At 40.9% G+C, this 25,948-nt stretch overlaps 1 protein-coding gene across 2 annotated transcripts; it reads right to left on the bottom strand.

Annotated features, from left to right (window-relative positions):
* Positions 1-11,218: 11,218 nt before the first annotated feature.
* mapk6 (mitogen-activated protein kinase 6) lies at positions 11,219-25,513 on the bottom strand. Of its 2 annotated transcripts, none has more exons than XM_020712590.2 (8): positions 25,330-25,513; positions 21,277-22,210; positions 20,862-21,179; positions 16,535-16,679; positions 15,997-16,161; positions 15,687-15,882; positions 13,633-13,750; positions 11,219-13,520 (listed from the first exon to the last, which is right to left on the bottom strand). In XM_020712590.2, the coding sequence occupies exons 2-8, from the start codon at positions 21,511-21,513 to the stop codon at positions 12,468-12,470; spliced, it is 2,232 nt and encodes a 743-aa protein (XP_020568249.1). In that variant the 5' UTR covers positions 21,514-22,210; positions 25,330-25,513; the 3' UTR covers positions 11,219-12,467. The 2 variants fall into 2 exon arrangements, with proteins under 2 accessions (XP_020568249.1, XP_004066961.1); XM_004066913.4 differs by lacking the exon at positions 25,330-25,513 and adding an exon at positions 22,942-23,119.
* Positions 25,514-25,948: the final 435 nt, after the last annotated feature.

The following is a 25,948-nucleotide window of genomic DNA, read 5'->3' as shown; positions in this document are numbered from 1 at the left end:
GCTGAGCAGAGACTGAATGCAGCTCAGGTAAGTTGCATCCTCTTTCCTGGGAGTGTACTGTACGTACGTGGATGCATGATGAAGCAAACACACACACTCATGAGAATCTACTGTTAACTTCAATCACCAGGGATCAGCAGTAGCCAGACAACACAGCCCTGACGACGAACAAACAGCCACCTGAAACTGTAGTCATGTCACGTCATGTTTCGGCTGGATGTTGAGCAAATGAGCTGGAACCTGAAGAACGTCCATGCCTCGCTTCAGGTGGTCTTCCAACATGTTTTGGACCTTTGCATGAAATATTTTCTAGCCTTAATGTACATGTATGAAAATATCTGCAATGCAAGCATTTACCAGCAGTAGAAAAAAACTGTAATAAAACAAACATTTCCCAAACAAACTTGCAGGTTTAAGAACAGCAAAGCCTAAAGCCTTCTGGGTTTTAAAGCCAAACTTTGTATGGAAATGCACCAGAAAAACCTTCAATTTCTGCAAACTCATCTCCATGAACAGAATCTTTGTTAGAAGGAGGATTTTAGCAAATCCAATCTAAAAGTCAGACGTTTTTAAGAAGATTGTCACAGATAACTCACAGCTAGTGTTTGCACAGGTGGTTTGGCAGAGATTTTCTTTACACCAGGCCCTGTACTTCATCTGGGTTGAGGACTGTCACAGGGAGACCCAGACTTTTGGCTACATTGTTAGGTTGTATAACACGAAGATGTCTGGCCAAAGGACCCACAATGGATGAAGCTCATCGCGCCCCCTGGGAATCAAACCCTGGTTTCTCCTGCGCCAGTCCTGCACGCAGCCAACTGAGCCGTCCAGCTGCTCACAGGCAATTAAAACCTCAAAATTGGTTCCTAAAACAGGAAATACTTTCTGCCTTTGACAATTTGCAAAGTCCTACTAGAAAGTAAAATCAGCATTTGAATAAAGAGAATGAGTGGAACAATGTTAAAGGGTTTCAATCGTCCCTCTTAGGCAGCCGAGCTGACCCATGACCTGATCAAACAGAGTGGACTGACACAAACAGATCACAATGGCTCTAAAAACCACCATCCATCATCAGAACCTGCTGTATTCCTTTCAGGGTCAAGGGGCCGAAAGTGGAACAAACCCTGAACAGGTTGCCAGTCTGATGCAGAGCAACACACTCCCACCTAGGGACAGTTTTAGAGAAATCAATAACCTATGAAGCATGTTTTTGGACTGTGGGAGGAAGCCAAAGTGCCCAAAGAAAACCCAGGCATCCACAAGGACAACATGCAAACTCCACACAAAAAGTCCCAGCGGGGATTTCAACCTTTCTTGCTGTCAGTCGATGGTGTTAACCACTGTTGCACCGTTTACCCCACAAAGCCACTAATGATGGTAAAAAAAGTTACATAAAATTTCAAACAATGATGTTTGTCTTCCCCTTGAAAATGTGGGATCTTCATTTCTAAAAGAAATGCAAATTTTCCTTTAAGCTGAAGAGAACTTTGAACCACTGAGCACCAATCCATGTTTCTGTTCCTAACCCAGATTAGGCACGGTGACATGGCAAGGACAGCAGTTCAAATCCATCTTCTGAATAGTTTTCATATAATTTAATTGCTTGTTTTGCCTTTTAAACCACACATTTTTCTTCCACTGAATTTTCCATCAATGTCTTCAAATACAGTGTGAACAACCAACTTTTTTCTTTAGAGACTCACACTTTTTGTGCAAATTGTTTTACAGTTTCATGGTGTTTTTCAAAACTAATACTGAAGTTCTTCATCCCTGAATTTACTAGTTATTCATCAATTATCAAGACCTGATCTAACATTAGCATACATAGAGATGTTTCACTTCTATGAGAAAAGCAAAAAGGGTTTCAATTTATTGGTTGACCAAAAGGTAAGTCAGTAGTTTGAATTGGAAGCCATTTCAGTCAGACAAACTCATGCAGTAAAATATTTATTTTCACATACTTAATTTTCACATTCTTAGTTGGGATTCACAATCTTTTTGTTTGGCATAAGGCTCCATACAATTCCATGAGATAATTTTTTCCATAAAACCTTTGGGTAATAACCCCAATCGGAGCCTACAGGTGGAAGCCGGGGAGGAGGGTGGGGCGACGAATGCAGCGCTACGGTAAGGAAGAGAATGAACGGTTGCACACCTGGACTTAAATTGGACGCTGAACAGGTGAGTTACTTAACTACCCGCCCTGGGGGGGGACCGAGGCAAAATACTGCAGAGTCTGCCTTCCTGAAAGGTGAACTCGTTCGCTTATTTCATTGAACTTCTCAGTAGTTTGCATACCTAAAGCTTCTGAAGAGTCTGAAAAACAAAGATTCCGATAAACAGATGCTGAAATTAAAAAAGCAGTCTTTCAAAGATACCATTTTCCCCTCCAGAATGCAGCTGGTAACTAAAAATGAACGTTTCGAAATCCACTGCAAAGTTTTAAGATGTTAGCACTTGAGGCTTGCTTCTGCATCAATGGGCCCTTGAGCTGCCCAAAGTCAAGAAAATAAAGCCTTCTACAACTTCAAGATGTACTAACAAATAATGCTGCTTGTTCTCTAGCGAACACATTTGAGTTTTCTGCATAAAACATGACCAGCCAAAACCAGAGCTGCAACTCATGGTGAGTTGTAAAAGGATTTCCTGTTTAATGGATGAAGAGTCAAATAATGTGAATGATAAGCCATTCTGTGTGAGATACGTCATGTGAGTAAATCATTAAGGAGCAGATAAGACATTGAGCTGTTGTACTCTGTGAATTTGGAGTCAGGGTCCACTTGAGAATCACGCAGGACATCACAGTTTGCATCATCTGCCTTTGCCCGTTTCTCATTTTATTTGTTCTAGTTATGCATTTGCAGGCCTGCAAAACTTGCACACTCACAGTGCATCTGCAGAGGGAAAAGTGCTGCTCTCTTCTTGCCTTTCAGTTTCCTAGGTGCTGTGCTTTACCACTGCATGTTTTGGCAGATGAACACAATACAAGTATTTGAAACATTAAAAAATTAATTTATGCGTGAAATGGCTGTGTAAATGTATGATATTACCTTTTTTTAAAGTATATTCTAACAGCAGTGTCAGGAAATCTGACTTTGAATGTTACACAATAACAGATGCACTGAGAATATATCTATGAGTGAACAAGATCATAAATCTGAGCCCATAAATGGCTGGGCTCTTATTTTTATTGTTGTGATCACAAAGCAGTAGGTCTGCACAGGTGGATCTGTGCACAGTGGCATGGACCTCTGCACCACCTGTTTTTTTTGTGGTGCAGCCATTGATGCTTTTTTAATTCACTGTACTCTTGCCAGGAGGTAAGGAGTGGGAGCAGTGGTCCAGAATGGCTTTACAGAAATGCTTTGATGTGAGGCTAAAGGATCAAACCTTCTGCAGATCCAGAGCTCACAGTTTGACTAAAGGGACTGCGTCACTACTCTGTGAGGAATGCCATAACAATGAGTGCCATCATGATCACAGCGGCTGCAATCAATCTGTGTGGCAGAAATTCAAACAAATACATCCTAAATAAATGTTTGCTACCACGACTGGTGGATCAATAACATTACCTACTCAAAGGACTATTATCCTTCTTACCCCAGTGACATCCAGATAAAAAAAAAATCTGGCATTCAATAAACTGATTTCCACAAATTAATTTCTAATTTGTTGTGTTTTTCTGAAATTATTAGGCTTGACTGCTGCACGTCTACCAGCAGACTGAAAAGCAGCCTGTTCATCAGCTGTTAGGAGGAATCTGACACATTACATTAGCACTTGTATAAACAGAAGCACTGTGAGAATTTTTCACATCTGTGGTTTTTCTTCAAACAAAACAGCTCAGTAGAAGTTGTTTGTCAGTTATTTGTATCTGGGGCATTTCTAAAAAGGATAAAGACATTTGTTTTTGGATGACAGCTACTTATTTTTGTCATATGTTCAGCAACAAGAGAGTGTTTTTTTGTATTTATCGGAAAAAAATGATTGTAGTATTTCTATGCCAAATTAAAACATTTCAAAATTCAAAGTGCTGTTTATTATGCAACAGGGAAGCAAAATTCTCAGTGCAATGAACTTTCTTTATTGCCTACCCTTTCCTGACACAAACAAATCCCCCCAAAAACAAGTAATACATGTGGTTATAGGTTAAAGAAAACACAAAAAATGAGTACAAAAAATGAGAATGAAATTAGTTGAAATGCAAAATAGAATAAAAGCAGAAATGCAATAAGTAAACAGTAATCTGGTGTTTGTACGTGTGTTGTGTGCAACAAGAAACATGATTGTGCAAGATGCAGTTAAACAGAAGTAGAGTGGGGTGAAGAAAGAATTGCACGAATATGAGTCTGAAAGCAGCTGGGATGACAAGGTTTTTGAGTCTTCTTGTTATGAATTTCATACTTCTCTACCCCCGGCCTGAAAGCAGTACAGTCCGTGTTGTTGGTGGGCGGGGTCTTTGAGAATGGAGGCAACTTTTCTGTGGACTCTGCGGTGGCAGATGCTCTGCAGAGAGGGCAGTGGTGTCCTGGTGATCATGTTTGTCAATGCAATGCAAAAAAAATTTGTGTTCCAACTTCAGGATTTGTTATGATCTGTATCCATACTTGACAACATATTTCAGCTGCACCAAAGAATATGACATTTTTTTTGTTTAAACTCATCGGTCCAAATCTAAATGTTGGGATGTATGTGGTAACCTGACAAAAGAATGCTTTTGTCTGTGATGTCTACTTATGATCAAAGGACACAAATTGTGTCTTTTTATGAAAAAAAAAACTTAAATTAAAGAGATTAACCCTTGTGCTATCCTAGGCACTTTAACATTTGGAGTTGGGTCATCTAGACCCACTAGACAGTGCTCTGAACCTTTTTTCTTCAATGATTTGTGATCTTCACTGGTGTCCATGGATTACATGAAATCTTTCCACCTTTATCCACCTTTGTCATGGTAGGGAGAACACGTCAATGTAAGGGTGGGGTCATCTAAGATAGCACATTAAGAGAAGATCTGAAAGTTTGCACAATCTGCCTTTTGGCTGCTGTGTTTTCCCTCCCTGGTTGTCCACTCTGACTCTGAATCCTGCAGTGCTGGGATACTTCACGACTCCCTCAGAGGCAGCAGAAACGCATGACTAGCTCAAGGGCTCTGCAGACACTGTCCTCTGCCCGCTTTAAAGCTCAACGTTTGTTCCTCCATTAATATCAAAGAGCAGCTGCACTCCTTCAGAACAGCCTTTGAGCTTTTTGTCACATCAAATCTAATAAGCTGTTCCTTTAAGCACAATCCTAATTGAGTGTCCTCAAAAGTGTTCAGTTCACCTACACAGTGAAAACCAATACAGTGGTTATGATGGTTAAACCTAAACGATTTTGGTTTCTGTTTGTGAACCATCCCCATGCATCTTAATGAATGAACCAAAGGCAAACTACAAAGGAGACTGATTGATTTACACATTTCCAGTAATTCATGCATTTTATGTTGCGTTGTGTTCAAGGTAAGTGGATAAATATAGATAAGTAGGTAAAAGAAAGTCATGCAAAAAGGACAATTTTTTTAATGAATGTTCATGTGAAGATAGAAACCGGCACACCATCGAGGCTTATTATAATGACAGGCAGTCATGCTCAGTCATGCCTGCCTTTCATTCCGACTGCAGGAGATTTTCTGCACAACCGCTCATTACGCTTGTTTGGCACTCAAAAACAGTTATTTGCATCCTGTTTCTAATTCCGAAGAATCAGCAGGAACATGGAGTCACTGAGTTTTGTTCAGCAGATGCAGGTGCTGACGTCCTCCAGGTCCCTGAAGTCTGGAGGGTCAAACCGTGTGAAAATCTTTTCACGCTAACATCAGCTTATACTACTTTATGAAGCGTGTTTTTGCCAGAAGCCAACGTACGTAAATAAAATATCAGAGGTTCAACCATTCTGTAGGAAATCTAGAAAAAAAAAATAAAGCAGGGCGGATTTTCAGATGCTGCATGTTTGCTGCACTTTGACTTAGGCTGAAATGTTTGGGTGTACAGAGTTAAGATTCTGCATTGGAAAGTGCACTTCCCAAAAAAGGCCAGCTTTGTTTTTTTTGGAGACAAATAAGAGCATGCATCTCTTGGATTGAGCTGACTTTTAATAAATGACCACATGGTAAAAAAAATAAAATCACCAATAAAATGTAGAATCCTTATAATATTTAATCTTCTCCTGATTTTCTGCCCATTTCAGCTCATCTCACCTGACCGACCTCACTAATGTCTTTGATGCGTTTCAGCACACAACAGACAAAAATCGTCAGAATGGAATCCTGTTCCAAGAAAGAGAAAAAGTTACTAGAACAAAAACAAAAGCCGGTTTTTAGGTCGCATAATACTCAGAAAGACCATGCTATTGTCATTTTTTAAAAACAATTCTCTGTTTTAACCCATAAGAACAGTGACATCAGTGTAGCAAAAAAAACAACATCAGAAATGTGTTCTGTGGTCCACTTGGTGTGTGGTACATCCCACTTAATTTTCCTCTTGGGGGAAATGGGTCTGGGTTGAAATGGGCTAAATCCAAACAAAAAAAGATCTTTCTCGTATTTTTTCTTTATTAATTTTTATAAAATGAAATTACAAAAAATATTTTTTTAATCAGATAAATGACAAAATTTTGACATGAAGTTCTGTTTTACAAAGAGGTCAGCAGCACATTTCATGATAACAATTGACCAGCCATAACAAGAGCTTTGATAACAATAACAGGCATGTCCAAAGTCCGGCACCTGGGCCAAATGCAGCCTGCGTTCAGATTTCCCGCAGGGTTCTGTCATAAAGTCAACAACATCTGGCCCCCAGAATTTGTAAAATCTACAATTTCTTGATTGTTAATGGCTAAAATGATGTTATAAGCCTCTGTAAACTTGTAGCAATTTGACAATTATAGTTTTTTGGGTCAAACAAGAGTAACACATTTATTTGTTTCTGTGATGAAAACCACAGAGGCTTGTAGTTCTGATTAAGATAACTGTTTGTGTTTTTTTTTTCCTGTACACATGATTCAATTTAGAAGTTTATGTTCATATAATGTTAAGATACATTACATTTCTTGTGAGCCCAAAAAATGGACAAAAGTTTTTTTCTTTTTCTTTACTTTATTTTTAGTTTTCAAATGGGAAATTCACAGTAATTAGAGTAAAACTGCATAAATATGTGAAAAAATGAAAAGCGTCCCATTGCAAAAAGAAATCATTAAAATGTTCATTTGCATTTATTGTTATTTAATTTTAATGCTATTATAAGGGTTCAAAGAAGGGTTCAAAGGACTTCTTCAGATGTGGCCCTCTTTGCAATAAGTGTGGACACCGCTGGTATTGAACAATGAATACTATTTAAAATGTTTGGAGATAATGCAGATGTCCCTCACAGATGTAGGTGGAAATGAAGAGGCCACTTGGACAGGCAGAGAAAGTCAAGTTGACTTAAAATACAGAATGTTATGATGACACTTTGGTTCAATTTCTGTAAAGAAGATCTACCTCACATTCGGGTAAGCTGGGTTCTGTCGTCACTCTACACACCACTCATCAATTAAGCCTTCACTCAAAACCAAAGGCTAAATCCCCTGCCTTCTTTTTAGCCAATCATAAATTTGCTTTTTATTCCATTTCCATTTATCTCTCTGCATTCCAGACGGTTTTGCCGGTCATCCTCCATCCCATCCTCCACCCGGAACAATGCTTTGTCATAGACTGGCCTTCAACCATCAACCGTATTAGGGAGGTTATCTCATACAGTAAATAAGAACATTTAATCTTTTAAAGGAACTGCATATTTAAAAAAAAAAAAAGTCACATATCCTGTTCAAAAAGATAACTTAAACCTCTGAACTGTAATGCTGATTGTTGATGTGCAGGTTGCACACTTTCTCTGACCTATTGCATTGTATTTACTTTTAATAAAGTTTCTGGGGAAAAAAACAGTCACTGCCTTCAACCACCATCAGCGTCTAGGCTCTGGGGTTTATCCATCTGTGGTCCGAGCTCATCCCACCAGGATGTCAGCGGCCCAGAGCCTAACCGCCAAAGACTATGGACTTGTTTCATGTCCATCTTTTGTATCACATATGTGGCCCTGCGACAGATGGACGACCTGTCCAGGGTGTCCCCTCCCTTCGCCCGTAACTGACTGGGATAGGCTCCGGCAGCCCCGTGACCCCGTAAGGTACAAAAACGGAAGAAGATGAATCTTTTGTATCACAAATAAATCCAAATTTTATTTGGATTCCAAAGTTATTTCTTTTTTGAAATAACATGATCTGGATGACAGATCATCTTTACTGTCCCTTACTGCTTGTCATTTGCCAATTCTGTTTTTTCTAAATCTTTCTAAATTTTTCTAAATTCTAAATTATCATTTATGCTACATTTTCTTTGTTTTTGTTTTGTTTTTTGAATATATTATTCTTAGTCTTTTTTCCCCTCTGCTGTCAGTTGCTATGGTGACAAACAAAAATTCCCACATGTGGGATCAATAAAGTATTTCTGATTTCTGATTTTGCACCCCGTCAAACTTCCTGAATTGTGTGATTTTTTTAAAAACTAAATGCAGAAAACGTTGCTCAGCTTTTTACTCTCTTCAACCATCAAGATACTCCGAAAGAGGAATGTTGCATTGCTTCTTTGCTTCCCCTTGTTCCAGTTTCTTTTAGCATAAACTAAGAAAAGATAGCTCCATTCATGCTGACATTCATTGACTGGAACTCTTTACTGTTTTCCATCCACTCTTTTTGACACCAAAAGAAATTGTTTAAATTGACAAACATTTATTATCTTCCCCTGACTCAGATTAACATTTATGTGTTGTTTTTATATCTTGAAAAAAAAAATATACTAGTGTAGAATTTGTTTATTTGGTGAAAACTTCCATCCATTTTCAATCCTCCTTAGTCCTGCACAGAGGAACATAGGTTGCCTATTTCAGGATGAAGTAACGCACCAGTCCTAAGGGACAATTTTGAGTCACCAATCAATCTGCAAATACTGTTTTTGGACAGTGGGAGGATCCAGAGCACGGTGAGAGAAACCCTCACTTGCACAGGAACATGCAAACTCCACACAGAAAGGTCCCAGCTTAGAATCCAACCTGCTTGGTGTTGTGAAGCAACCACTGCACCACCATGCAGATCTCGATGGAAACCTGTGAGACTTCTAAATGAAAGTCAGATTGATGTTGAATAAAATGACGTCAAACCCATATTAGTTTGTTAGATGCAGCCAAAGGAGAGTGCAGATTCTCAGCTCTGAATAAGATTTGTTATACGACTCAGCAAACCTCATTTTGTGTTTGCAACAACCTGTGGGCCGTCAAATGCCTGAACCGAGGAAATAGTTTTTACCGTGAGCAGAAGAAAATGTGCGTCTGCAACCAACATTCTTTTATTTATTACGTACACAAAAGACCAGTGTTCTGTTTAGCAAACTTAACCTGTGCCTGCAAAATAAATACGCCTCAAAAAAAGTAAAAACGAAAAAGGAACAGCTGCCTCTGCAGGTAGATGGAACAATGCGTCACAAGGACACACCGTGGCCCACACAGAACTCCAGTCTTGGAAACATCGGTGTAATGTCACACACAAAGAAATTTAGGTGCTCGTGGTCTCCCCCACATGAGGAGCAAAGCAAAATTAGTAAATGTGACGTTATGACACATGTTGCTTAGTGGTGTAAGCGATACACTGATGTGATGCCCTTTGGTCAGGACGCAGTGCACTTTGGCAGGAGTCTTTTAAAGTCAAGGTCTCTGGGGGGGTGAAGTATATTTATGATAGAACTTCTAACTTTAGTATCAAGCCCTCCTCGCCTGATTACAGACGCACATTCATCCATGGAGGAGTCCTACTGAGCAGGCCCAAGTTGTTTTTTAAACCAGTCCTGTTTGCTGATCATGCCATAAGCTTAATGCTCTTTTCCTGGAGGAAAGTCTCTTGGTCTTTGTCTGCATCTGAGAAGCAGACTTTTAGGTCATCTTCCAGGAAAGAGCGTAGCCTTTGTGACCTTGAATTAAAGGGTGATGTTTTAAGCGGATGGCAGCTGAATAGAGGGAGAGTTGAGCTGCTTATCGTTTTTATTTTTACCCTGACACTACCTGACAGGCGGAGAGCTCCCAAAGGAAAGCAGGGACGGTGACATGAGAAAGGGAAGTACAAGCAAATGCGCCGCAATTTGTATGAGTTTGAGGACGAACAAACAGGATGATCTCAACACCAGATCTCAACCGAGATTTGGATTTTGCAGAGAAGCAAACAGTTGAGTCAGATTCCATGAAAGAGAATGTGGGAAGTGACTCGTGTGTGACCTACATTTAGTTTTAGAAACTGTTGTTGCGCTCTCGCAACATATCCCGTCTCGGGTTTTTGTCTGAGCAGTCCAGGAGGGTGTAATCGTTGCCTGAGGATTGTGCTGTTTCCAGGAAAAGAGGGAAAACATTACATAGCTGGCCTAATTTTTAGCAGAAGGAAGTGACCGCACTGAAAAAGCCATCTGTGGCTGATTGTAGACACTCAGACTGTCTTTTTTCATCAAAGAGTCTGTTAAACTGCTCACCAACAATGTTCTTTGACAAGCGTGTACAATGTTTTTTTTTATAAACTACATTAATTCCCGCAAGTCAGGGCTGCTGAACAGAAAGGCAGCGAAGAAAACGTACAACACTTTTACTTCATCTTAGGCTGATTCGTGGCTTTTATTGCAAAACATTACATTTTATGTAGTTAGATACAAGTTGAGTTCCTGCTAGTGAATCATTTTTTTTTTGGCTTGTTTCTGAATATAAATGACTTGAAATCTTAAACTTCTGTTTGTCACTGCTGTTTGTTTTAAAGAGTTACCTTAAATTCATCTGGATTAGCTGCAGATACATTTGACCGCGTACTTTTCCTGTCATTTACATTATATAGGAAAATGTTGATACTTGAATCTGGCTTTGTACATGAAAAGGAGACCAGTTTACATCTTTACACAGAATTGTATCTGGAAATACATTTGAAACTTTTCTTTATTTTTTTCCAGGATTTTATCAAAAAGTGCTTCTGCTGTTTGATAGTTGGACTTTCTTGCATTTCAGTTTCTTCTTCAAATATCCATCTTCTCAGATTTGAAGAAAAACCAAAAATGAAAAGTGAAAATTAAGTGTTTGAGCTGTAGCAAGAAAAAAAAAACAAAACACAGAAGCCAAACCAACTCTTTGCCAGTAACTTTTATTTTGAGATATTTTGTAGAACAGGAGAACCAATGATTACAAAAAAAGTCCTTAAGTGTTCTACATGCTACACTTTAACCTAATTCATCATGCTTGCCTGAAAAAAGTACATAAAAAAAACAATTAAAACTGACATACAATATAGTCATTGTTTACTCTTGGTGTACCTTTCTGTTGCCTCCATGCACACATTTTTCCAACATGTACATAAAAAATAAAATAAAATTAAGACTTTTGGGCACTTTTATTTTTAAACCATACATGAGTTTTACCACTGATGACAGAATGCACTAATACTTCGAAAAGAACAAAATAATAATAATAATAAAAGGAAAAGTATCCATTTGAATATTGGACATGGAAAGCCTCCACTTCTTTTAGAACACCACATTAATTTGCATCCTACCTTAAACAGAGGAACACTTGCACACCCTTATAGTGCTGAAATGAAAATGGAAGTCTGTTTAACTCCTCAATCGTCAAGAACCACATTGAAATAACACATTTCCATAAAATAAATAGCGCACATTTGCTAGAAATAAATAATGATTACCGAAACACCTCACTATCTTTAAATGCTAAGAGTGAGACAGGTTTCATCTAAGCGACCACTTCATCTGACGGCATGAGGATGGTCACCTGTGTAAAGCACTAGTGCGGCTTCGAGTGTCTCTTCCGGCTGTTACCTTGAGGTAGATAACACGTTTACATTAACGCCTATGATAATGGTTGCTGCTGGCATCATGTGTCAGATTTACAGTATGAAAAAGATGTTAAGGAAGCTTTTACGGGGGGAGGAGAGGGTCAATTTAATTTCAACAAAATAGAAAACAAAAAAAAACAAAAAAAAAAGGGGGGGGGGACTATATCCCATCCCTGGAAAGGCTGTTTTAAAGCACTTTAAAAGCCCATAGCAATGTCAGTCATGTCACACCCTAACCAGCCAAACTTCATCTTCTAAATCCTGTAATGGTCATTTCTCCATCCTCCACTTCTGTACAGTACTGATAACAAGCGAATGATAGGAGTTTAGCAGTGAGGGCATTGACATGAACCACTGAAGGCCTGGTGATCAAGGCTCGAAGTGATGGTTGTAGTCTTTAAATAGAACAAATCACCCCTGTAAACTTAAAAAGAAATTATTCAAGTACAATATGCCGATTTAAAAGAAACAAAAAAAAATAAGAAACTGCTTACATTTTGCACTGTAGGAGGGATATGTACACGTTATCAATTCAGATGCTTTAGGATGCTGCTGTAGGCTTTGTGGGCGATCTGTGGGGAGCATTTGACGGCACACGGCGTGAGGGATGCCTGGATGGATTTTAGAGGCAAGTCATCACAGCCGTCGAAGCCAGGCAGGGCCAGAGATTCCAGCTGCACGTTCAGCACGATCTCCGTGTTCCTGTCCAGGAAGCTGTCGTCCAACTCGTTCACCACCGAGGGCTCCACCTCCGAACTGGTGATGGTTTCCACGATGCTCTCTTCCTTCCGGCTGAACAAGTGGTCCAGGTAGCTGGTGTATGTGACGTCCTTCTGTGAGTGGTCCTTTTGGTCAGGGCCCCAGCATGCTTCATCTATCAAACAGCCACTGTCCCCAACAATCTCTGCGGGCCCGAAGCCGTCCCAGGGGCTTGGAGGGACGACGCCGAGCCCTCCCCCACCCAACTGTGCCAGGTTCACCAGACACTTCTCCTCTTTCTCCTGGCTGATGGTCTTGGACATGGAGGTGGAACGGGGGGCTTCCAGCTGGGAGACGGAAAAGTTGAGCTCGTTCAGGAGGCCCACCTCGCTGAGCAGGGTCACCTCCTGACAGGGCTCCGGCTGTAGGCTCAGTTTAATGGTGCTAGCGATGAAGGAATCAAAATCAAAGCCCTGGTTCTGTTGGCTCTGGGGCTTCTCGGTCTGATGTTTCTCCTGGACATTGTCCTTCTCCGCTGCCTGCAGGGCAATCTGGGCCTTCACGAGACCGTTCTTCTCACACTTGCTCTTGGCCTTGCGGTCTGCCTTCTCCTTGCTCTGCTGCTCCTTCCAGTTGGAGAGGTCGATGATGAGCTTGGGCTCATGGTAGTGGTTGACTTCACTATCCCTCCAGATGAGGTTGTCCAGGTAGGAGGGGGACACAGCCTTGTAGTTGCACGTGTGGCTGCACTGCAGGTCACAGTATTTGTTCTCGTGGTGTTCGTCCTGCCAGGACCGCTCCGATGAGAACGGACTGGAGTAGTCGAAAGACTTATCCACAAACTTTTCCCGGTCTACGTCGGCATATTTACGTGGATCAACCTAAACAAAACAAAATACATTTTTTTTCTCTTAAAACCGGCAAAGGAGTAAGAAGAGATTAAAAACAACTTGTGCTCTTTGCCACGGTTAATGAATGTGCGTCCAAACACACCTGGACCTCCCCGTCATCTGTGACATCAGAGAGCGCCCTCGGGTCGACCTGAACCTCATCTGGGTCATGGGTGCTGTGCAATTGCCAGTCAGCCTCTGAGAACTGGCTCTCGTGATACCTGCAGGCGGACCAAAGGAAGACACTTTAGCACGTACCCAAAACGACCATCCTCAAAGATTAATTTAGCAACCAAACAGCTATTTTATGAAGTTCCCTTCAGGGTCAGCAAAATTAGTCTGCCTTTTTGATTTGCACATTCACGCTCAGATCAGATACAGCATAACCCATTCACATTTAGCCGGACTTGTGACCAGCACACGAAAGCACTAGATTGTGGTTGCAATAACTTTGTAAATAAGCTATCCCAGGGCTCCAGACTAACTTTTTTCACTAGGAGCACTGTGGCCCCCAACTGAAAATTTTAGGGGCACAACCAGAAAATTTAGGGGCGCATACCGTAAATCAACATGCTAACCAAATCTACTAATTTCCACTGTATTACAAATAATTACCTTAATAATAGATGCCGAAATTGCAATGTGCTGTTCCAAATTTAGTGTCACATTTTATTCTGCACTTTTGAAGATGCAACTACAAGGTAAACTGACAGCCCCATTGCTCTTATGACAGTACAAATAGTAAACAAAACACCATACATTTATAATTAAAAAAAAGTTTTTAGTAACAAGTGATTACCGTAGTAACCTTTCGGTCATTTCACAGTTTCAAACAATACTTAAATGTTTGTAAACATTAGGGGATGGAAATTCATGTTGGCGACACCAAATAGGTGCAGCCAAGATGCACACTAAGCGTGTTTGAGATCACCCAGATGGACGCAACGCTGCACAGATCACCTGGTGTGAGACATTTTTGTTTTTGCTCTAACATCACCTGTCAATCAAAACAAAAATATCACCAGATAGGGACGGAAGCAAGACCCCAACCTGAGTGAATGCAGCTGGAAATTTAGTACTGAACTGACTGAAAGCTGCCCTACAGACTACAAAACAATGCATTGTGGGACATGCGTCCTGATGGGTTTTTGTAGTTCACTGATCAATTAAAATAATTTAAAATACCAACTGACTAAAAAAAGGCTACATACATTACAAAACATTTAAATGATTATAAAAGATGTAATATCACAGATCATACTTAGGGGGAGAGGCAAATTAAAACTAAATTGAATGTTAAGGACAACTCCTAATTCCTGTTCTCCCTCAGTCTCGCTGCAGCTTTGCCTTCATGCCCCACCCCCACCCCCAGGGCGCTGGTTCATCTTAAACACGTCTATCGTTGCATTTTCCTCACGTGTTTTAAGTGTGTCTAAGACTAAATAGTGTTGTCGCTCACACCTGTTTAATGTTAGAGCCCCGTTAGCTGTCATGCATGTAGGTGTGAGACATTTATGCTCCTCAGCTGACCATCTCCCGCGGAAGCGGTATGCAGCCGTGGTTTGCTTCGCGAGTTTGAGACCCCTGCTGTACACTCTGGCACTGGTACACTAGCCGCAGGTTGGAAGAACGAATCAATAGTTCGCTTGCTCATAGCTCAGACGCACTTATGAGGTTGTGAGGATATTTGGCTCCATTTCCTTCCCACAGATGTTTACGCGCACTCGATTATCTCTAGGCCCTGCCCCTCCACATATTTTAGCCACTTACAGTGGCTTTCCCTATTCTTCTCACACGCATTGGGCGCCTCAGGCATCACTCAATGACACGCGAGTGTGCGCTCGCCTGTGCTCCAGTCTCATGAGTATTCGCGCAAGTGTGTGTGTCTGTCTGCGTGTGTGTGCGCTCGCGTCTCATTGATGATTTCATTGCTCATTTCATAGATCATTGACGTGCCCCTTCCACGTGTAATGTACAATAAATACGGAGGGTGGGGGAGGCAAATTTACTGGTAGCACATGTGCGACTGGATGTAAAATTCAGTCGCACACTCAAATTTTGGTTGCAAAATGCGACCAAATGGTCGCGGTCTGGAGCCCTGTATCCTAAAATAAAAAGGGAATACTGCATCTCATTAAAAAAGGAGAGAAAACACACCTGTCCCAAGTATGGCTGTGGCTCTGGTCCATGAGCAGAATATCATCCACTTCATCTTCAATGTGGAAAGGATGCAGAGAGATGGGCTCATCCAGGGGGAAAGAGTAGTCGGCCATATAGGGGTGGGCCAGGGCTTCCTCTGCAGTCAGGCGATCCATTGGGTTAAAGGTCAGGATCTTTTCCAAAAAATCCAGGGCTGCAGAGAGAAAAAGGATGATAAGATCAAGTCAGGAATTGACATGATGCATGTGACATGTGACTGCTTTTCTGTTGGATCCTTGATTTCACTGAATTCTCATGAGACGCTCACCCTGTGGACTGACGTCAGGCAGCAGCTTGGCCAGCGGCGTGTGAGGTTTTGACATGTCGCTGCGGATGAAGACCGGGATGACACTGTGAAGCTCTTGTCGGTCTTCCTCTCGCAGGACAGGGATGGACTCCAGGATCAACTGCATCTGCTCCAGCTCATGAGCTCCTGGAAAAGAAAGAAAATCTTAGTTGTACATGACACACATAGCTGAAAACAAGAATAACAAGTATCTAGGTCAGTTTTAAAGAGACAGGAATATAAAAAAAACCTTTAAGTAAACATTTTTAAAAAGGAAAAATGAACACTGCTCATCCAAAGTCAATTTTGTTTTGCCAAAAAAAAAAGACCTTTATGACAAAAAATGTCTGTAAAAATTGTCTAAACTACAAGAGTAGAAAGACAGGCAGATAAACATTGGTTTATTATCCAGAATAGTTACACCTGTCAGCGCATTTGACAAAGTCAAACATTTTGCTCTAAAAATCAGCTCCATTTCAAGAACGATTGAAATGAAATCCCTGCTGTGACCCACATTTACCTGCAAACAGGGTTCTCCCTGTGAGCATCTCTGCAAACATGCAGCCAGCAGCCCACATGTCGATGGCTTTGGTGTAGTTGTTAGGAGAGAGCAGCAGGCGAGGAGATCTGTACCACTTTGTGACAAGACCTTCAGAGAGATGGCCCTGTGATCAACAGAGACCAGGGTAGTTTAAGTTAGATGTTCAAAGAGAAAACAAAACTACAAGACAGAGTTATTCCAATAGCTAAGTTCTTTGTTTCAAACTACAATTGATCCATATCTAGCTGACATCTAAACATTTGTCTTTTTCTGGGCTGTTGCTGTAAATGCAATAACCCCATTGAAATGTGATAAACTTGGGTGTCATCTCCTTCACAGACTTGCACTCTGTGGGTCACGTACACCACACGTGCTGTGTAGGTGAAAAAAAAAAACGAGAAAGGGAAGAAAAAGGCTTGAAAGGGGGGAGATCAGACACGTGCAGACCATGTCAGCAGTCTGGGACAGGAGAGTAATCTCCCCCACCTCTGCCACACCGCTGGCACAAAGCCTCTCTACTCTCAAACAGCGCCTGACTCGCCACAGGACCGAACACAAAGGAAAGCGGCCTGTGTGGGAGCGACTGGGGGGGAGGGGGAGTGGTAAAATAACACCCTCACTTCTCGCTCCCGTCTCCCCCCACATGCACTGCTTGTTTGGGGTGAGACCAAAATGGTATTCTTGCCATTGAGCAAGGCTCCTGTTCCTGCCCTAATTTAGCTGCAGGTACTTGAGGTCACACTATTCTGGGGTGCATCACTCCTTTTAAAAGTTTGTTTGCAGTGCAACATGCAAAGACATGACCTCTTCCTGCAGGTAACAAGCTAATCTTGTAGTCTGAGGACAGCTTGTGAAGGAGGTCAGGCAGAATTAGACTACACACAAGTCATAGCTAATATCTGACACCTGGCAGAGCGGACCGATACTCATCCAGAGAAGCCAATTGTGCAGACGACTTTGTGACTGTGGTAATGTGTAGGTATGTGTGCCATCAGTTCAGCTAAGGACAACATAAATCAGATGACCTTCACCTAGTTTTTTTTAAGAGAACAATAACCTGAGTTGGACCAGGAAAAGATCAGACCATGACAGCCATTGAATGGCTGAGAAATTCAAGAAACTTCCATTTGCAGACGTGCTACTCTCTACAGATCAGCCCAGGCCACCTGAGAAATGTCACGCAGCAACAGCAGCTGCACAGATGACAGTGATACTGCTCAAAATTAGGACTGACCAAAGAAACAAGCATGATTAAGATAAAGCCAAGCTAGCCCTCTGTCATACTGTTACACGCCCAGACCTCTTTTATTCCTCATTTTTTAATTACGGTGTCTGGTTTTATTTGTTTATTTTTGCAGCTCAAAATATATGCTGCCTATGACTCGTTGTGGTCCTTTACCTCATGGACCTCCAGAGAGTATATCTGCTTTCACCCTGTATTGAACCGCACCAGTAAAACCACATGAAGCAGCGTGAACTGTGGGAAACGGACTCTGGTCTGGACCAAACAGACCTGCTGTAGAAAAAATAAGTTGGATTTTTAGCAAAAAGCTTTAAAGTTTTACCAACTTCAACGTAGGGCACTTATTATGAAACCATACTATGCATAGTCATATCCAATAATGTATTCATCATTTCAACAGCTCTGACGACACTTTTGGAATAACTTTAACCCTTGGTGTAGATCACAACACACCATCATGTAGTGACTCATAAGTTTTCTATGAAATTACTTTCCGTTTCCTGAAGCAAGTCAGACTAGATGTCGGTAAAAACAGCGGAAGAGAATCAAAAAGATCATACTGTCCTTTGCGTACAAGAGAAACCAAGAAAACTTACCAACCATAAATCCTGTTAAACTCAAAACAGTCTTTTACGGTTAATTGATTCTGTTAGGGATAATGAGAGTCAACGACCATGGTGGCAACATTTCACTATGGACCTGCTTTACATACTAAATACAACATTTATTATTTAGGGAGTTTCTGTAACACACAAGGATTTCATTTACTGCAGTCTGCGAATGGAGTACTATTAGTAGATGAAACAAAGTCAAATCTGTTTGGATTTAGGAAAACAAGCAAAACCTCTCGAACTCACTGATCCTTAAACTTCCTTCCAAGCATTCTTCTTATAAGCCCTGCAGCCCGATACCAGACGGGCCTGTTGCTGGCATGAATGGTTGGGTCAAATGTGTGCGTAAGAGTGACATTGCACTTGTGATTTGCAGCTGCAGGGAGACCGTGTTGCAGAAAAGACCTCTGTGAACTCTCCTTTGAACACAGCCGAGAGCCTAAGCCAGCATCTCAAATTACTTCATTTTACACCGAGCCACATGCAGACACATGTTCCCAATGATCATACATTTGCTCCTATAATTTTACCAAAAAGAAAATCCCTCCGAAATCGTATGGACAAAAAAACGCATTCTCAACGTGGAGTATCAATTGAAGAACATATGTTAAGATCTTCAAATGTGTCCTCATCAACCCCCCAACACACACAACCAGACAAAGGACTGTAGAACTTGAGCTGCACCGGAATTCTCGTCATTCCTCATTCTAAGAGAAAAAAAATATATAGGCCAACTTTAGACACACGGAAACTGTTTGACTACTCAATGGAAGGACTGCATCAACAGAACATGCATTTAGGAATCACCACAGCACAATGAGGCCAAACAGGAACTAGGGGGAGTTTTTTTTTTATTCAGTTAAACAATGGAAAACTAGAAAAGATTATAGGGGGAAAAAAGAAGCTCAATGCTACTACGTTTTTAAAACCAGGTTTACTGGAAAAGCCTACACCCTTTTTTTAGAAATTCTATTTAAATTCCATGCACTCAGTCACCCAATGGCTGTCTCACTCTACAGAAACAGGGTGTTGTAAAAGTGTATTTGCCTAAAGGGATGCTGTCATAACGCCTACCCAGGACTAGTGACACATTTTACGGCATTAAAAATTGTAATGTCATACAGATGTGACCTATTTTCTTATTTTGTATGAAACATTTACACATTTTTTAATAGAGCAGTGCCCACAAAGCCAATAAGAATACAGACAGATAAACTAACCAAAAAAAAAAGAAAGAAAAAAACCATGGTCAGAGACTGGTAGACAAATGTCTGCATGGTCAACAATTCCACAGCAATAGCTGCTGCAGCACTAAAGCAGACAATAATGAAGCACGAGAGAGCTGACACCAGGCTTGCAGCTTTTGAGCACCCACTTCCCTGTACATCTGCAATCAGGAAAACTGCAAAGACTGAAGTAAAACACCCATATGGTAAATCCAGCAAGAAGGAGGTGGCAGTTACTGAATTACGTGAGAAATGCTTCTTCCAGGCAACGGTGAGCGCACACCGTCTTGTTCTGTTACGTGGTGACATAAAATGCAAACAGTTTAAAAATATATATAAAAAGTTTATTTTAAAGTATTTAATTGTGACCGAATGCTTGAACTTGTGCTAACAAGTGCATGCAAGTCTGCTTCAGGTAGTTGCGGCGGGGTTCTGGATATGTCTGCAGCTCTTCCAGAAAAAGATGCATCATGTGAGCCCACTTCAGACACTGCAATGACTAATCTAAGACACGTGTGAGCATCTGACTGCCTGTGCGCCTAAAGAGGATCCAGCAACTACAGACCGCCACAGATGGGCCGCCCAACTTCAATTTTCCCAAATCACCGCACCATATGGTTGTGGACAGAGACTTCCTTGTTTCTTTATTAGGTGACAGCAAGTCAAGGGGAGCAACTCAGACCATCCTTCCTGGCAGCAATTAATCCAATTGCTCTAAACCATAGGAGGAAGCTAACATATAATTTAATGCTGACCTCGACTAGGGTATAAAAAGTTCAACAGACAGCAGCTTTTGCATTTAACGTTGCAGTTACGAAATTTGGCAATTGCTGCCATGTTTACGATCGCAAACCTCTCTGATCAAAGTACAAAAGAAAAAGAGCTCTAGTGAAGCAACTGGCAGGTAAACCATTTTGTCATTCATCTGAAAGTTCAGTTGTGTCCAGTCTCCTTTCTCATGAGAAGGGAAACAGAGGCGTTACCTCAGTACCACATCCTGTCTTGTTTACTTCCTGCTGTAAAAAACTGCCTCCAACTGGGGAGCACCACTTTACTGTGCTACAAACATCTAGTTTCACAAGCACTGTGCAGTAAAAAAGTAAAAAAAAAAAAAACAACAACATTGAATTAAATTGGACTTTTGTCTACTTGCCTTGACACTTCTATAAAATTCTAAACACAGAAGACCCCACAGGTGTAATAGAATCGTAAGTAAAGGTCCTTACCTTGTGAGAGTAGTGGGGATCCATGATGCGGGCCAATCCGAAGTCCCCGATCTTCAGTATCAGATCCTCTGTGTTAACAAACAGGTTGGCAGGCTTGAGGTCACGGTGCAGGACATTGGCAGAGTGGATGTACTTGAGGCCCCTGAGAAGCTGGTACATGAAGAGCCTGGCGTGGCCCTCAGAAAGCGGGCCCCTCTCCAGCAGCTGACTCAGGTCAGTTTCCATGTACTCTTGCACTATGTAGACCGAGTTGACTTCTGTCAGCGACACTACGTCCTCCGTCAACATGCGACCACTGGGGCCCAGTACCTCAAACACCTAGTGGTAACCAAAACAAAGTGATACCAAGGTCAACTTTCCCAAACTACTCCTTTTCTTCCAAATCCAATGTTTGACTTTGAACCTGGCAACATACCTTGACAATGTTGTCGTGATCAAGTCGCCTGATAATCTTGATTTCCCGCAGCGCATGCTTCACACTCTGAGGATCGGTCAAGATAATTTTCTTCACAGCTACACGCTTGTCACAGTCGGTGTCAACTGCAGAGAACACCATGCCGTTGCCCCCGTAGCCCAAAGGCTTCAGGTCCATGTAGCGAGAACCCAGGTCAAAGCCATGGATGTTCATCAATGACTCAAACTTCTCTGCCATGATGACTTTTCTTAGGCTTTCACACCAAGCTTCTACTACGTCTCACTCTTTTTTTTTCTGGCTCGTTACAGGCCAAACTTTAGCACCAACAGAGGAACTTATCCAATAACCTCCCTTCTGATTCAGAGGCCAATTATCCTCCCCTACAAAGACAACTACCAATTCCCCCTGGATAGCCGTCACTGTCAGATATGGGACACTGGTATGTACTCACACTTTCCTTCCATGTTGAATAATTGCCAAAACCCTTAAAATAAAAGTTTCTTCTCCAATTGTGTGCATTTTGGTTTACTAAACTGAAAAACTTTCATTCGACCAGTGTTTATAGACGGCAATGGAATGAATTATGAGGCCAATTTAAAAAGTAAAAAATAAAACAAAAGAAAAGAAAAAGGGGAAAGCTATATTAAACTATAAAAGTCTGTAGTTGCATCTTCACAGTGCAGATACATTCAGTGTATGACTGGTCCTGAGCAGCTTCATATGATTTTTTTGTTTGTTTTTGTTTCTTTAATATATATATCTATATATATCTGAATTTGTTTTCCTATCCTATTGATTCACCTGATCTGTCAAATGGAAATGGGCCTGACCTAATCTTTACAGGGGAAAAAAAAAGATCCACCCTCAGTGATCAGGTGGCTCTAGTTCGCCACAGTCACAATCAAAACTATCCTCCATTTTACTTGAGTAAAACCTGAAACAAAAGAAAGAGAATCGGACAACACTGTTAGAAAAGAACATGAGGACATCATTCCTACAGTCTGACACAAACACTCATTCGTCTTTTCTTAAGCTAGTGCCAAAACAGCCAACCGCCTCGATCACCGGATTTCTTTTAGACATGAATGTCGTAAAAGAGGCTGGCCCCTCCCCTACCCGGCGTGGGCGCTAGCTAGTCCGGTTTCCAAGATTAGGTAAATTTAAGAAGGGTCTGAAAAAACCCACAAACGTTTCATTAAATACAGTAAATCCAGAATATATACAGCCCCATAGGTTTACGACTAATCAATCTCCTTTATAACAAACTCATTTCACCATTTTCACCAGGCCAAAAAAGCGCCCGGCGGAATAGAGACACGACTAGCGAAGTGACAAGCCGCTAAGCGGCTTTGTCGATTAGGAATGATAAAATAGTAAACCTAATAATCCCAACTGATACAATATTAAGTACACAGAATCAAGTAATAAGACAAACATTTTCGACAAATAACCCATAAATATCAGACAAATCATGAAGCAGAAACCGTCGGCTAGCGTGAACAAAGGAGCCGTTGTTGGCGGAGGCTTTTGACTACGTGGTACGGCTTTTCCATCGCTTAGTAACACAAAGCCGACCTCGGTTTAAACGCTCAAAAATAGAACATAGAGTGTCAGAAAATCATACACATGGTATTAATAGTAATCGACATAATGTATGTTACTTACAGTACGTATTCGCAGCATTTTTCCGGTTACTATTTTAAGCTAAACGAGAGCAGGTTCGCGTGCGCTTCGCTCCCCAAGCTCTGCGGATCTACTGCAATCGCCATTCAGGCTGACTTAGAAAGGCGGGGATGACGTCACTATGGTGCATTTAGGGGCAGTGGGTAAAAAAGGCACTTGATAGATGAGTCGTCAGTATTCTTTTTTTATTTGCCGCAAATCTGAGCAATTACAGACTATTGCAAAAACATTTATTTGTAAGGCAATATAAAGTTATAAAAAGAAGCTGATTTAGAATGTATTTCTAGTTAAAGTAAAGATGTTGTGTATAAAACGTAATTTTACAATTACAACCCCCAAATAAATACAGTATGCACCACTCAGTCTGTGTTAGAGCCGGTAAACTCGTGTTTGCGTGATATAGCTCCGTTTGAGTATTATTGAAATATGACTGGATTAATCTTGTAATATCATTTTCTGAAATGAAATTATAGCTAATTTACATGAATTAAATATTTGTTGCTTCTTCTATGCAAAACGTGGGCAAATGTGTTTTGAGCAGCACCTGAAAGCAGCAGGAGCCATTCACACCGTTTGTCTGGAGTAGATCAGCGGTAGTTTTAAAATTTAGCTCAACGATGCAAGATTTGTGAATGAAATCGTTGATCTGCACACATTATAGTTTAACTTTATAGTGTAAAAAATCCAAATGAATAAATAAGCAAAGCCAAACGTCACCAGGGGCATCACTGGAAAACATATTTAGTCCACCAGAAGAATAATGAAAATCAAAAAGGGCTCAAAGAGAGTAAAGAAAAAAGCATGCATTGTATTCTTTAGAAATTTTAAAGTATTTAAAAATCATATTAATTTTTTAAATAAGGGTCTTCCCACATATTTGGTCTTTAAATGTCCCGAGTTTTAAAAACAAACAAACAATAACATCTATAAAATGTAAAAAGATTACATAATTTGGTTGTTCTCCTGTTTTTTTTCATTTAACTTGTTTGATTTAGCATTATAGTCCAGGGTATTTGCTTTGTCCTTTGGTCGATATTAATGCTATTTCCAGATTATAGCACAAGTATTGCATTAGTCTTGTCAGTGAGAAAAATCCTTGGCTGGTGTCACTCACTGTAGCTTGCGGATTTAGAAAGTCCGAACCTGTCCCTCCTTTAACCTACAAGGCTTATAGGCATCCCATGCTAAATAAGAAAGGAAAGACCACTCGTCTGTGTTCTTTTATGAAATCCTGTGTGGTCCGCAGTCTGTGGATGCTATGGATGTCTGCGTGGACTGGTGGGCGTGCAAGCAGCCACCATCCAGCTGCATCAGACTCCAGTCACATCCGCAGGCAGACCATGTGAGAACCCATGTGCCTGGCAATGCAGATGCCTCTTACAGGCCGGGATGGGCTATGCGATGGAGGAGTGAAAGTGCATGCGGAGTAAACGTGGCGCGGCAGAGGATGAGAGACTCCCTGTATGAATACATCCATCCTGTTCTCCAGGTGATCTTAATATTCATTTAGATATTTTGACTTACCAGCAAATAACTGCAGTATATTTTTTAAAAAGGTAACAGAGAAGGGAAGTGAAATGAATGCAGCATGGGCTTAGCACTCAGCAGTTTTCTGTTTTCCATCATTTACAGGCCTGTGGTCTGCAGAACACTGAATATATTTTTTCTGATTAAACTTTTAAACTATTTGCACTTTTCCACCCATATGAAGTATTCTTCCATCAGAGGGAATTCATGTGATTCCATTCTCTGATATTTAGCCCACATTCACAGGAATCGCAAACTGAAAGAAATGCAACATTTATACCTTAGAATTAGATTAGTTAGATAAGGTGCTTATCTTTTCTCCATTTGCCCTGCGCATGCTGGACATCCAAACTTAAAAGCTTGAAAGTTTCAGCCTGCATTGTTTTTCAGTCACATGAATTTTCTTTCTTTCTTGATAAAATTATGTCTTTTCTGAGAATCAATATTGTCTCCCAATCAGCGTGGGCAGCCGACCTCTGGAGTTACATCAAGATACAAACAGTTGACATGGCCCAACACATAAGAGGCATCTATTTTTGCCACTTAGTGACGAAGAGAGTAATCTCTAACTCCTAAAGAGACTCTGTTGCAGTCAGAAGTCTTGTTTATTGGACAGACAACATCTAATACGGCCCACAAAGACATGCACATCATTGTTGTGTCATGTTAATAAACATGTAATTAACACACAGCCACCTCAGGAGTGTATCAGTTCTTCTCCCAAGGCCTCCACCTTATCTCTTTTGTGCTTCATCTGTTTTCTTGATTTGTGGTTATCTCCTTACAAACACAAAGACTTGGTGAACTTTGGCTTTATCAATTTAAAAAAAAAAAACTACTTACTGGGACTGAAGTTCTCCAGGGACAACCACATGATTAAAAAAAAAAGTCAATATTCCAACCAAGACAGTAAATCCAGTGTAGGAAAAGTTAGTCCAAAATAATCAGAGTTGCAATGCAGTCCAGTGTCAATATAAATGTACTCTCAGAGACTCAACTGAGTGTTATCCTACTCCATGTGTCTCTAGTTGTGAGGTGGAGCTCCATGGGAAGTTAATATATGCTCAGCAGGGCAGGGGAGGAGACTGCTCTGTGTATGGCTTGTCCCTGGGTTAGATCTACTTTCAGCTTCTGCCACATCTTCCCCTGTCTCACTCTGCTACACCTCGTCTCATCGCCCTTTCAACTTTCTCAAAGGTTTAAGTCTTTTCTGTTCCTGAATAGATTTTTTAAAAAAATGGGGCAATTCTTCAGAACCTTGAATGTGCTGAAAGCCTGTAGAATCCTAATGTTTGCATTTTATTTTTTTGTAATATTCCAGTAAAAAAAAAAGATTTTTAAACCACCTTGCTCTAAAAAGAAAATACTTGATAAACCTTCATCTTGTCACATGCAGGTGCACTGTTTTAAATATTTTTCATTAGCCATTGAACAGAGAATGCAGATCATCTGCACAGTATGA

Source organism: Oryzias latipes, chromosome 3 (assembly GCF_002234675.1).
Source record: "Oryzias latipes chromosome 3, ASM223467v1".
In the NCBI taxonomy this organism is placed as follows: domain Eukaryota; kingdom Metazoa; phylum Chordata; class Actinopteri; order Beloniformes; family Adrianichthyidae; genus Oryzias; species Oryzias latipes.
This window is presented reverse-complemented; position numbering and strand designations above follow the sequence as displayed.